At 43.4% G+C, this 12,941-nt stretch overlaps 1 protein-coding gene across 1 annotated transcript in view; it reads right to left on the bottom strand.

Annotated features, from left to right (window-relative positions):
* Positions 1-3,909: 3,909 nt before the first annotated feature.
* LOC134455446 (uncharacterized) overlaps positions 3,910-12,941 on the bottom strand; it is a 31,396-nt gene continuing 22,364 nt past the window's right edge. The window contains exons 12-19 of the mRNA XM_063206505.1: positions 12,802-12,856; positions 12,355-12,528; positions 11,678-11,768; positions 10,855-11,032; positions 10,040-10,242; positions 7,949-8,871; positions 7,374-7,545; positions 3,910-5,382 (exon numbers count right to left, since the gene is read on the bottom strand). Coding sequence (XP_063062575.1) covers positions 5,089-5,382; positions 7,374-7,545; positions 7,949-8,871; positions 10,040-10,242; positions 10,855-11,032; positions 11,678-11,768; positions 12,355-12,528; positions 12,802-12,856 — 2,090 coding nt within the window. The 3' untranslated portion in view covers positions 3,910-5,088. The remainder of the gene's footprint in view (positions 5,383-7,373; positions 7,546-7,948; positions 8,872-10,039; positions 10,243-10,854; positions 11,033-11,677; positions 11,769-12,354; positions 12,529-12,801; positions 12,857-12,941) is intronic.

Below are 12,941 nucleotides of genomic sequence, written 5' to 3'. Positions count from 1 at the left end.
GCACACATTGAGTAGCTGCTGAAATCCAACAGTACTAGGGGACATGATAGCAAGATCGTCTGCATACATCAAATGGTTTAAAACATTGTTCCCTATCAGACATCCTGTCTTACATCTCCCCAGTTGTTTGGAGAGGTTGTCCATGTATAGGTTGAACAGTGCTGGGGATAGAAGCCCCCCTTGTCTTACACCATTGCCTACACTGAAAGGGGAGGACAGGCTGTTTCCCCATTTCACCTGCATGTGTTGTTTAGCATACCAGTAAGCAAGAATACGTATAATACATCCAGGCACACCCCTAAGCATGAGTTTAGTGAAGAGCTTATGGTGATTCACTCTGTCAAATGCCCTAGACGCATCAATGAACCCCAGAAATATTGTAGAACCATGACTTCTGTAGGATTCAACCGTTTCTTTCAAGGCATATATACATAGGTCTGTGCTGTGCATAGGCTTAAAACCAAATTGATTTTCTGTGGTAAAGATAAACTCACTCAACCTATCTAGCAACAGTTTCTCCAACACCTTAGAAAGAATACTGGCTAAGGCAATGGGTCTGTAATTATCCATGCTCCCTATTTTACCTGTCTTGTCCTTAATGACTGGTACTAATGTAACAGTGAGCATAGTGTCGGGTAGCACCCCATGTGTCATTAGACCAGTGAAGCAAATAGACAGCAAAGCTGCAATTCTAGGGCTGGCTAATTTAAGATGCTCAGCAGTGATATTATCATTGCCACTAGATTTATTATCAGCTAGATGTTCTATAGCATACACAACCTCATTGGGTGTAAAATGAATCGCTTCCTCATTTAGATTGCCTACACAATAGGGTTCACTTTTGATGCAATTAAACAAAGCTGCATAGTGCTGCCTCCACAGCTCTGCTATATTGTCAGCGCCAGATACCCCCTCAATGTGGCATGGTAGTACAGCTTTGGCCCTATTTGTAGCCTTTACCTCTTTCCAGAACTCAGTGACATTGTTATCAATAAGGTTTGTGGCCATAGAATGAGCTCTTAAGCCTTGCTCATGCTTCCCAACAAAGCGCACAGCATACTTATATCTTGCATTGGCACGTTTCTTATGCTCCAAGTCTGGCCCATGCCTAGGCCGACCAGCCACAACCCAGGCCCTATGAGCCCTCTTAGCAGCTTCTTGATGTTCAGCTACATACTTGTTCCAACCAGGTTTGATGTTGTTAGCCCTTTTGGGGTGAGTGTGTAGAGGTTTACTGGCCTCATGTACAGCTGTCACTATGCTGTTATACGTTTCACAGAGATCATTACAGTGAGTAACATTATCACAGTTAATATCTGGACATAGAATAGCATTAATTGGCAACTGTACCTCCCTCAAGAGAACATCTGACCTCCCACAATAATACAGAACATCCTCTTTAGATAGTTTAGCCCAATTTACTTTCGGCCCATTGGCGCCATCTTGTGCTGAACTGCTGCAGTCGGGTAGGTTGTCAATATTTATCAACATAGAGACAGGTAAGTGATCAGTGGTGGTGAGCTCATACAAAATGTCTACCTTTTCCAGACTTTCATGTGCATCGGCTGTGCAGATTACATGATCCAGCCAGGACGTTGTGTGCCACGCTTCACTGATAAAAGTATAACTATCTGCAGGAAGTAAATTCATACTAGAGAGAACCAGTTTACTATCATAACAGAACTGCTTCAAGTGCTGACCAAAGAGAGATTTCTCATCAGAAATGTCAGCATTCAAATCACCAATCACAAAAACATTTGCACATATACATTCCTTAATATAAGAGTTTAAAAAAGCCAATCTATTCATGTATTCATCTTCATTCTTATAGCTGTCATATGGGGTATACACATTTAAAATTATAAAAACATTCATATCATACACAATTTTAATGGCAATACACCAGTCCACCTCTAATCTGATAACAGTAATCATTGGGTCATATTTCTTGCGCCACAAAATGGCCACACCTCCAGGTTATGTTCGCAAAGGTCACTATACCAGAGGTAAAAACAAACAAAAAAGGATGGCATGGACACAAGGAGGAACCTGCCAGGCCATGGACATGTAGTATTAATAAAGTTGAGAACAAGGGGAAAAATAGCTGCGTCAAGGAAACATCTCGCATAGCATGTCCCCATATGAAATTCACCGGTAGAAAATCTATTCGCCATCTCATCGCACCTCATATAGCCTAGTGACAATGGGCCCAAAAGTGCCTTCGTTTTCGAGATACCCCTACCAGAGGTAGAACCAAACCCAATAATGTTTTTCCTCATCTGTAAGGTCTCCCATACATGAAAAGCAATATCTCATATGTATATATTTTCTGAATATTAAAGACGGCATATCGTTCAATGTATGAGGTGCCCAGAATGAAAAAAATCAAAAGGGAGTTATAGGACCTATTTCAATGCACTTAAGTCAGGGGTGGGCAATTATTTCAGCCCGAGGGCCGCATTGGGTTTAGAATATTGACCAAAGGGCCAGATGCCACAGACAACTTGCCCATGTCAATAATAAAACATAGTGTACGATGACGTAACTTGGCATCAATGATATTCCTGCACATTGTAATTAAATGTATATTCGTAAGACTATTTGTTTTAGGTAGCATTTTAAGAATGTTGAGTAACCATTTGAATTTGGATTTCTTGTAAAGGCTCTGGGGGCCACATGAAATGGCTCAGGGGGCCGTATGTGGCCCCTGGGCCTGAGTTTGCCCACGTCTGACTTTAGTGGTGACAGGAATGCTCACAATTGTATTACAGTATAGCTTATTACTTCAAATAAACTTATTATTAGTGTGTGGTGCTATAGATTATGCTTGAATGAAGAATCAGATTAGGGTGAAAATATATGTATCACTAGTGTGTATATATATATATCCATCAAGATATCATATGTATGACATTCCCTGACAAAGCAATTACAATGTAAATGATGACATTCTGTATAAATATCACTTTTTTCATTTTCCGCCTATTTTAGATGTGTGATTAAATGCCTATATCTCCTTCATACATCAAAATGGTCAAATCCAACCACTTGATTGACATGTTTTTTTGTATATCTACTCCCATACGGAGAAGTCACATTTTGGGTGCTTTTTTTGTTTGGAGGTGCATATGGAAATGTGTAAAAATGTTTGGCTTAGCATTAAAATCACTTTGGCCAAGAATCATTTTCATGTATGGGACACCTTAGAGATGAGGAAAAACATTATTGGGTTTTGTTCTACCTCCGGTTGGGGTGTCTCAAAATTTTCAGGCCATTGTTGTCACTAGCCTAAGTTATTTACCTTGTTAATAAATGAGGTCCAGCTCGAAGGGCTTGGCACGGCACCGGACGATTCCTGTCCAAGTCATTTACTGATCCTTCCCCACCTCTCTCTCTCCCCACTGTTTGTCTACTACAGTCCTGTCTCAAAAAATAAAAGCAAAAATTATAGACTTACAAAAAAAATAGAATGCACTCAGAGTGCAGACCTCCGCCAAGGAAGCTGTTTGTTAGAACATTTGACTGTTACACCTGATTTTTGTTTCAAGTCTTTCTGCCTTCTCTTTGTGGAGTTAGTCAACATTCACCCTATCCCGCAGTTCAATTTGCGGTCACTAGAGGCGTCTAGATTTGTACACTAGCAATGGTGAAGTCTTTTTTAAAAGTACTGGTTCCGGTTCGTGATCCAGATTACCTCCAGAATCACTTGTTCCTTGGGTCATTTCCAAAAACTCCACCAAGTTTCATTCTAATCCGTTGTAAAATGTTTTTGAGTTCTGCTGCTGACAAACAGACAAACAAACAAACAGACAGAGAGACAACCAACGCGACTGAAAACATAACCTCCTTGGCAGAGGTAAAAAGACAGAAATCAGTGAAACAGATCAGAAAAAAACAATCAGAGAGAAATCTGAAAAAGCTCGAACAAATGTTTTATTTTACAATAAAAACAAGAGAAAAAAAGAACAATAAAACCACACTTGAACTCTTTATAAACAGCCAGGCAATATGGTAAGTGCCATGTGCATATGTACAAAAATACAATCAGTTAGTATTGGGCAAGCATTCAGAAGGAGAATTGTCTGTTTGCTTTTCTAGTTGGGTGGTCATACTTTGTATTAGGGTTGCCAACTAACCCTTGAAATACGGAATCGTTCCGTAAATAAAAACAGAAGTACGGGTACTATTGAGCTAAAACGGGACGCAATTTGTTTCATATTACCGTGAGAATCAAGACTTGTTTTCAAAATGTCAATGGAATAAAAGGGAATGAAATGGGATTTGCTACTATTTGCCCTAGAATTGGTTAAAATGCAGGAAATTGCATCAAAGAAATACATCATTTTCTCCCCCTAGACCCCTACGTTGGCTTTCTTACTCTATGTGCAAATGAGGTGTCCCTTATTTTTCCCCAAGGAGTTGGCAACTTTACTTGGCATACACACTGATGGCTCACATACGCTCACTTGCTCCTACACACATACACACCGTATATATACATACAGTACATAAGTAGAGGTACTTTATTGATACCAAGGGCTTTTTAATGTTTCTTTTGCCTTTATCTTTTTAACATGAACTGATTAGGCTAACTTCACCAACACAGCATTCAAGAACAGAATAATCCGAACAGTATTTGAAGTTTTGTTGCAAAATGACTTTTGTTTTTTTTTTATTCCGACCAGAGTTCCGATCCTTCCCCCCCACTCATTTCCTGTCTCTCTCAACTGTCCTGTCTGCTTAATACAAGAGAAAAAGGCCAAAACATATCTTTTTTTTTTTCAAACAGTTTTCTCCACACATTTACTCATAGAGTAGTGGGACTGAGCTAGTTGCTGCCGTGGCGAAGTGGTCGATAACTCGATCGTACAGCTATTTATACAGTAAAGGCACTGAGCTACTTCTGGGGCCCGGACATTTTTGGATTAGAGGCCCCCCCTCATAATTAGTGGTGCAGAACTGACTCACTGTGGACCCTCGTGGTCCCCTATTTTAAGAAATGTAAAAAAATAAAATAAATAAAAAACGGGAAATGTCCGCTTTGCCAGATGGCCAGTCCAGCCCTGGGTCGATAACTTGATCGTACAGCTACTCGTACAGTAGGGGCATTGAGCTACTTGTTGCCGTGGCGAAGTGATCAATGACTCGGTCATTCAGTTGGTTCTTCATCTCCAGCGACTCTATCACGGCCGTCCCCATGGCGATCTTGCACAGGTCGCCGCAGCAGCTATCCTCCTCCAGGTCTCCAGAGGGCGCCGATGACGACGTCGTTTTGCGCAGGTACGACTCTAATCTCTCCAGACAAGACGCCGACGGCAACCCGCTTGGCGTAGACGGGGCTCTGACGGGGAACGTCAGCACGAGCTGGCAGAGCCGCGTCACCTAGCATAACAATAATAACAATAACAATAAGGAGTGTGTTTATATGCTGGCCAAGCCGCGTCACCCACAACAACAGTATTACTCACTGGAAAGACAACACCGCCGCAGTCCACTGGAGTGGACTCTGATGTAGATGGTTAACCCATCGAAACGTTAGCCATGTTGAGTGAACAGCTACCCAAGCAGCAAATTAACGTGCCCAACACGTTTTTTTAACGTTTATTTTTGGTGAGTGACACGTTCAGAATTGGTTCAGAATAGGTTCAGAATTGCGTTCAGATATGGTTAATTTGTAGGTTCCCGATTACGTGCTCAGCACGTTCTGAAAGGGTTATTTTTTGGTGTCCAACACGTTCTCTAAACGTTTCAAAATGGTGTCAAACAACACGTTCGGAAAAACACGTCCACGGACGTACAAATAAGGTGTACATTTGGGTTTTATTACGTGTTCAACACCTATTTTTGACACCAAAAATAAAACCTGCCGCAGCGCCATATGGGCTTGCTTTTTCTGTTAGGGGCTTAAAATTTGGCCTATGCTTTATCCTATAGCATTTATGAGGCCATTACCATTATTACAACTGTTATTATTATAGCCTTAGTTAGCCTAGTTATGCAAAAGAAGAAAAGCATATGTGTAATGCATGTATTTATTTTTTAAAAACAAGCTGCCACTTGGACTTGGGCTGGAGTGCAGTCTGTGTCTGGGCTTTCTGTTGTCAATGTTGAAGAGGACGCATTGACTTCACCTGAAACATGAAAAGAAGAACTTATTCAACAAGTGATGCTCATGATATCATAATGGGCCGCAGCTGCATGAGCCCACTCTAAAAATCATGATTTGCTGGTCGCGAGGATTACTGTAATGTCCGTTGGGTTCAAGGTACTCGTGTATGAAATATGAAACAAAATCTATATCAACATACTTCTATGTCTTCTCACCTTATTAATAAAATAATACAGAGGTGGCACCTGTAGTAATCTTAAATACTAGTCTATAGAACAATACAATGTTCGTAACGGTAGACTAGAAGTATGGAAACCTCGTTTCATTACAGTCTAAAAGCCCCCATTGTTTCTAATGAGTAAATGTTATTAGCGAAATGCTAATGACAACTCACCGGAGTTTCACGTTTGAAGTTTCACGTTGTAGATCCAGAAAGAGAAATTGTCAAAAGGAGGGTTGATAGTTGGTAGTAAAGAGGATGCGGGTAAAGTCAAAGAAGGTGAAAATATGAAAGATGAAGGATAAAATAGTAAAAGTTTACGGTGAAATCAAGAGGGTGAAGGTCTGTGAGGTCAGGCAAAAGAAGTGCATTTTCAGTTAATCAGAGCGGTCGCCTAGCAACCGGCCAACCGCGAGCTGCACAGCTGCATCCAATTCAGGCAAAAACAATTTGGACTTCGGTGCTAGATCAGTGTTTTAAGAAACGTGTCTTTTGACACCAAATTTGTACGTTCAGATTTCGTGTCAGATCAGTGTTTTAAAAACGTGTCTTTTGACACCAAATCTGTACTTTCAGATTTCGTGTCAGATCAGTGTTTTAAAAAACGTGTCTTTTGACACCAAAACTGCATGTTCGAATTTGGTGTCAGATCAGTGTTTTAAGAAACGTGTCTGTACGTTCAGATTTCGTGTCAGATGCGTTGGTATTTTCACGTGTCATTTGACACTAAACCTAAACGTGTATTGAACGCTTTTAAAAGGTGTTTTTGCAAACGTGTCAAAGAAAACGTTCCACAAACGTGTTTGACACGTTGGTTTTATTCAACACCTAAATGACACCGTTAAAAAACGTGTCAATTGGTTCAGACAACGTGTTTTGCTGCTTGGGTAGTCGTCTATGAGGAGGCCTAGCAGGTCTGCGGGGCGCTCGTGTTAGGCAGAGACGTCGTAGAGAGCCAGGAGACCTACAACGCCTACTAATTCATCAACCAGCTACTACTACTAATAATAATAATCAAAGTAAAAGTTTCAAAGCTGAAAGTACCTCCGGGAGGGTGGTGAGCAGCTGGTCGTCTATGAGGCGGCGTAGCAGGTCTCCTGGCCGTTTGTGGTAGGCAGCGTTGTCGTAGAGAGCCAGGAGCTCATTACGCAGCCTGGACTGGTCAAACAGCGAAGGGTAAACGTCCAGCAGCTTCTTTAGTTCAAAATCGGGGAACCTAGACATCACACACACACACACACACACACACACAGTTATTTACAGGGTGTAATACAGCTTATTACGGAGCTTAGACTGGTCAAACAGCAAAGGGTAAACATCCAACAGCTGCTTTAGCTCAAAATCGGGGAACCTATAACTTTAAGTCGCATTGGCTAAAGGCATCAGCGAAGTGTAATGCAATGCAATGTAATGTAAAGTAATATTGTTTGTGTGCTTGTGCGTGCCTTAGGTGCCCCATGTCAAGCCCTAGTATACACACAGACATGTCAACCAACATACACACGCACGCACACACTAACTAATAACCCAATAACTAGCCTTGTAAAAAGGCTGTGCATACCTGTGCATACGACTAATCGTTGCAGCGCTAGTAGCATGCAGATATAAGGAATACTAACCCGTCCCTCCCGTTATAGTCAGCAAAGCGTGTGTGGTCCAGGAGGGGGAAGAACCGCAGGCTCTTGGCGTCGGCGAACCTTTCCCTCAGCAGCGACACTGTGCCGTCGATGACCTGGAAGAAGAGGCACTGGTACCGGTCCACTCCAGATGCCTTTGCGGTGGCCTTGCCGCTCTTGCTACTGCTGCTATTGCCCTGCCAACCCCTCTTGAGGCTGCTACAACTGCCCTGACTGTCTGTGGCTTTGATACTACTCCCCTGCACCTGACTGTCCTCCACACTCTTACTACTGTCTGTGGCCTTGCTACTACCACAGCCCTGTCCTGAGTCTACTGCCTCCACAATCTTTCTACTAACCTGACTGGAATTAGCCGCCACTGTGGTCTTGCTGCTGCTGTCTTGACGTGACTCTGCTGCCTCTTTGGTCTTGCCACTACTGCCCTGGCTATCCGTGGTTTTGCCACTACTGCCCTGAGCCGGACTTGACACTGCTGCCCCTGCGGTCTTGCTACTGTCTTGACTGGACACTGCTGCCTCCGTACTACTACCCTGAACCGTACCTGCCCCTGCTGCCTCTGGAGTCTTGCTAGCGTCTTGACTGGAACCCGCTGCCTCCTCGATCTTGATACTACTGCCCTGAATTGCACTTGAGTCTGCTGCCTTCACAGCCTTGCTACTATTGTCTTGACTGGGCTTCTTGCGGCGCCTGTCGTCATCGTCATAGCCATCGTCATCGTCACAGTCGCTAGGGGAGTCCACCATCTCCTTTGTGAGACTGAAGACGGCTTGGAAGCTCTCTGCGGTGCGAAGTGTGCCGGTGAGCTTCGCGCACACGGCTCCGACCTGTCGCGGCGGCGTCCAGCCCTGCTGATTGGCCTCAGAGTGCTTTAGCTCCTCCACTAGAGGCGCCACGATGTCAAAGACCTTGAAAGAAAGAACGAATGAATGATTTTATTTGTAACAAAGAAAACACACCTATCAGTCTCGAAAAGATTGGGTGCAGGACAAGCAAAATCACATGAAAACTAAAATTAAAAAGTAAGAGAAATGGGAGCCTGGTGTTGCTGGCTTAATTTTCAGTTTTCATGTAAATGATTTTATTTGACATTCTCAGACTACTGGATGGATCTCACGGTTCAAATGACATTAGGGTGAATCTACTTCAAACCATTAGAAAATGAGAACCCCAGGCTCTTCTATTACATGACTTCCCTCTCAACACATTCACTACCAAGTTTTTACGTTTTTTTTTTATTGGATTCTGAATCTACACATTCTAATGCACATTCTGTGTGATTTTCGTAATAATGTGATGAACAGAACTGACATACAGTAGATCATGAAAACATCTACAAAGTCAAAACTCCTAAAAAGTCAGGATCTGGATATTTCATCATCTGTGCATTTTATTACACACAGTATTTGAGTTTTATTATAGCGAATCAAACCACTTCCTGATCACGTCACGTCACGTCACGTCACGTCACGTCACGTCACGTCACGTCACGTCACGTCACGTCTCCATTTACTTCCTAGAGCATCAAAACATGTCCTGCTAGCTAGCCTGTTCCTAAACATATGATGGAAGGATAAGGAGTTTTGCTGTCGTCAAGATAGGTGTAAAATGGAAGCTATGGAGTTGTTCTTCGGGCGTGAAAATGCATTTAGAGCCGCAATTTAAACTCGGAAAGTCAGAGCGCACCCGTGACAAAAAAGGCTTTATCTCAGTTTGAATGTTGAAAAACGCTATTTTTACCTAAACCAGTGCTCGCTTAAAGTGGAATAACTTCGGAATGGAATAAGCTAGAAACAAACTGTAAAAATAGTTTTAGTAGTTAAGTTTTTGGGCTTTTGAACAAGCCCTGACATGTGTCTGTGGGTTGAAGACAAAATATTCGGTGGCTGTTCAAAAAATGACAAAAAATGATGAAATTGGCTGGGAGTCTACAGCTAAAATTCCAAAAAACGGCTGGTATTGAATAACCTGGTTTACTCCTGAACCAGCTTTGTAGTATACCCGCATGTACATAAAAAGCATACATCGTCATCTTCGGTCTAATTATTGTTGCCATGTAAATGGGGCTATTGTCACCTTCTTAAACGTCTGGAGCAGGAAGAGGAAGTCAAAGCTGTCGAGGTAGTCCAGTAGTACGGAGCTGCGCCAGATGGAGTCCGTGTCCCGGCCGGGCTGCCGTAGGACGCGCTCCAACACGTCGAGCAGCGCGTCACGCCCCTCGCTGACCACATGCACCGCACGCCGCTTGAAATCCCCAAGACGAACTGTCAATCGGGAGTCTGAAACACACAAACAACCACATAACACACATAAACATACACACACGACAGATTGTGGAGCATAACTCTGAAACAGACACAGACACACACACATCAACACAGACAGACAGACACAGACACAGACACAGACACAGACACACACACTCACCAGAGGTGGCTGGACAACCTCCAGAGGTTTGGCACACATTGATGTCCACTAGAGACGGGTCGACCTCCCCGACCAAAGCACACATTTGGCGGATTATGGATCATGAAGTCAGACACACACACACACACACACACACACTGGACGGACTTTGGATTGTGAGTCTAACGGTAGGGACACATAGACGCAAATTTGGCCAAGCGACGCAAACTTCGCCATTCATTCAAGCAAACAGGAGCGGAAAGAAGCAAAATTATTAAACCTAGTTTAATATTATGCAAATGAGGAGCGAATCCGGCGGCCCAATCAAATCAACAACATAATTGTTCCATTCCATGTGATTCGCCGCAAGGGCCTGATGACGGTTGAGCTGTCAGAATGGAACACTGGATTTCGCCTCTCTTCGCCTCGCTCGTTTTGCCTGTTACACACACACACACACGTCTCACATGCACACACATACACACCTCCAGAGGTTTCGCCGTCGCTCTCTTCGCACACATCGATGTCCACAAGTGACGGGTCGACCTCCCTGAGCAAAGCTGCGCGATCATGCGAGACAGAGAAGAAGTTCAGGAATCCCTCCAGCTGTCCGAAGAAGAGGCTGACTGGCCGAAGCAGGGCGGACAGAGCCTGGGCCAACACCTAGTGAGGACAAGGATGCAAATATATGAAAAATAATTATTATAAATAATAATCATAATAACAAAAATAATAATCAATGCGCTAAATAATAATAATAATAATAGTAATAAAAAAACATGCCCAAAAATAATGATAAAAAATCAATATGCATCACCTTATGATAAATAACAACAATAATAATAAATGTATTTGTAAAACAAACGAAATATTTTTTTTCATTTTTTTATATGCCTTTATTTGTTGCCTGCTGTAGTATGAAGTCCGGAGGACTAGTTAGTTTGTTATGTACACAGCCTCGTTTGGCGGCAAATCTTTCTGCTTTTGAGACAATTCCGTCTGGAATCGAACCCACAGCAGCCGTTAGAGCCCAACCGTTAGAGCCATGGCAGGGTCAATTTGGTACATTTGATAGAGATTGGGTCACATCACCTGGGTCAACTTGTGGATGCAGCAACGCAATTTGGCACTTTTTCTTTTTAATTAAAATATTTTTGTTTGGTCTTTTCAGGACTTTATTTGCTGTGCCCAACCGTTAGAGCCACGGCAGGGCCAATTTGAGAGAGAGAGTGGGTGTGAGTGTGTGTGCGTGTGTGTATGTGTGCGCGGGTACGTGTGTGTGTGTGATTAAAGGTTGGGTAACCCCACCTGTGTCAGCTCGTGGGCGTAACAGTGCAGCACCTGGACATGGGGGCAGCTCTCCTTCACCAGGGCCTGGACGCGGACCGGCCTCTGGCCCCTGAGCAAAGAAGAACACAGCTGAGCGGATGGTTTGGTGCCACACGGATGTCTATTGTATTTACAGTGCAATAGACCAGTGTCTCCCAACCTTTTTTGTCTCACGTGCCCCATAAGCATTTTTGTCATACTATGAGTACCCCCTCGCTCATGCTCTATATCTTCCTCTATCCCAATATGATTATGCTCCATACATTTTTATATATATATTTTGCCATGTACCCCCTGCATTGTACTCACGTACCCCTGGTTGGGAAACACTGCATTAGACTAACGTTCCGACAAAGGGTCTTGATCAGAGTCCGTGTGGCACTGGATTTCTTCCCTTTCTACTAATGTCTGGATGTACCAGATTGTCACTAGTAGCGCAGAGTAAGTTTCCACACACAAACACGCACGCACACACATGTTGTACTTGCACTGTTTTCCTGTTCTGGCCGCTCATCAGCAAAATAATGTGGCTTATGCATGTAATACCATGCGCTAGTGTTGCGCGCACACACACGCGCACACACACTTACACTTGCCAGTGTTGTATTTACACTGCGCTCACACACACACGCTCACACACACACACGCGTACTTACACTGTGCCGCCTTTCAGGCCACTCGTCATGCAGCTAGTCCCGTCGTGCGATAGGCAGATGAGCTTCGCCGCAGGCTCGTACACTTCCACGGCCGCGAGGATCGCCGCAGAGATCGCCTGGGCATCCGCGAAACGCTCTTTGTCATTGCAGACGAGGTCAGTCAAGCTGAGGAACCTAGTGAGTATAGATTTCATTTATATAGCACATTTCCAAGTATTAAACATGAAGGCGCATACAATTTCCTTCTCAGTGTGCTCAGTATTTTGATTTATTAGTATTAGAATTATTGGAAGTGGAAAGAACCATTAGCACCGAACCACAAGTGATCACTGGATGGAATTGAATAGCAGTTGTGCACCCGTTAAAAACAGCAAGAACTCGCCAAAGTGCTGTACATCGTCAAACTAAAAGACCAGCACTAAACAACAATTAAAATGAGTTAAAAACCTCTCGCAGACAGCGCCCCTCTGGTCGACGTGACGAATGATGACGCTCAGCTGACCTGAGAGAGAGAGAGAGAGAGAGAGAGAGAGAGACTTTATTAATCCCCAAGAGGAGACTGAATATCACCTGGTCATCCACACAAT

Source organism: Engraulis encrasicolus, chromosome 1 (assembly GCF_034702125.1).
Source record: "Engraulis encrasicolus isolate BLACKSEA-1 chromosome 1, IST_EnEncr_1.0, whole genome shotgun sequence".
In the NCBI taxonomy this organism is placed as follows: Eukaryota; Metazoa; Chordata; class Actinopteri; order Clupeiformes; family Engraulidae; genus Engraulis; species Engraulis encrasicolus.
This window is presented reverse-complemented; position numbering and strand designations above follow the sequence as displayed.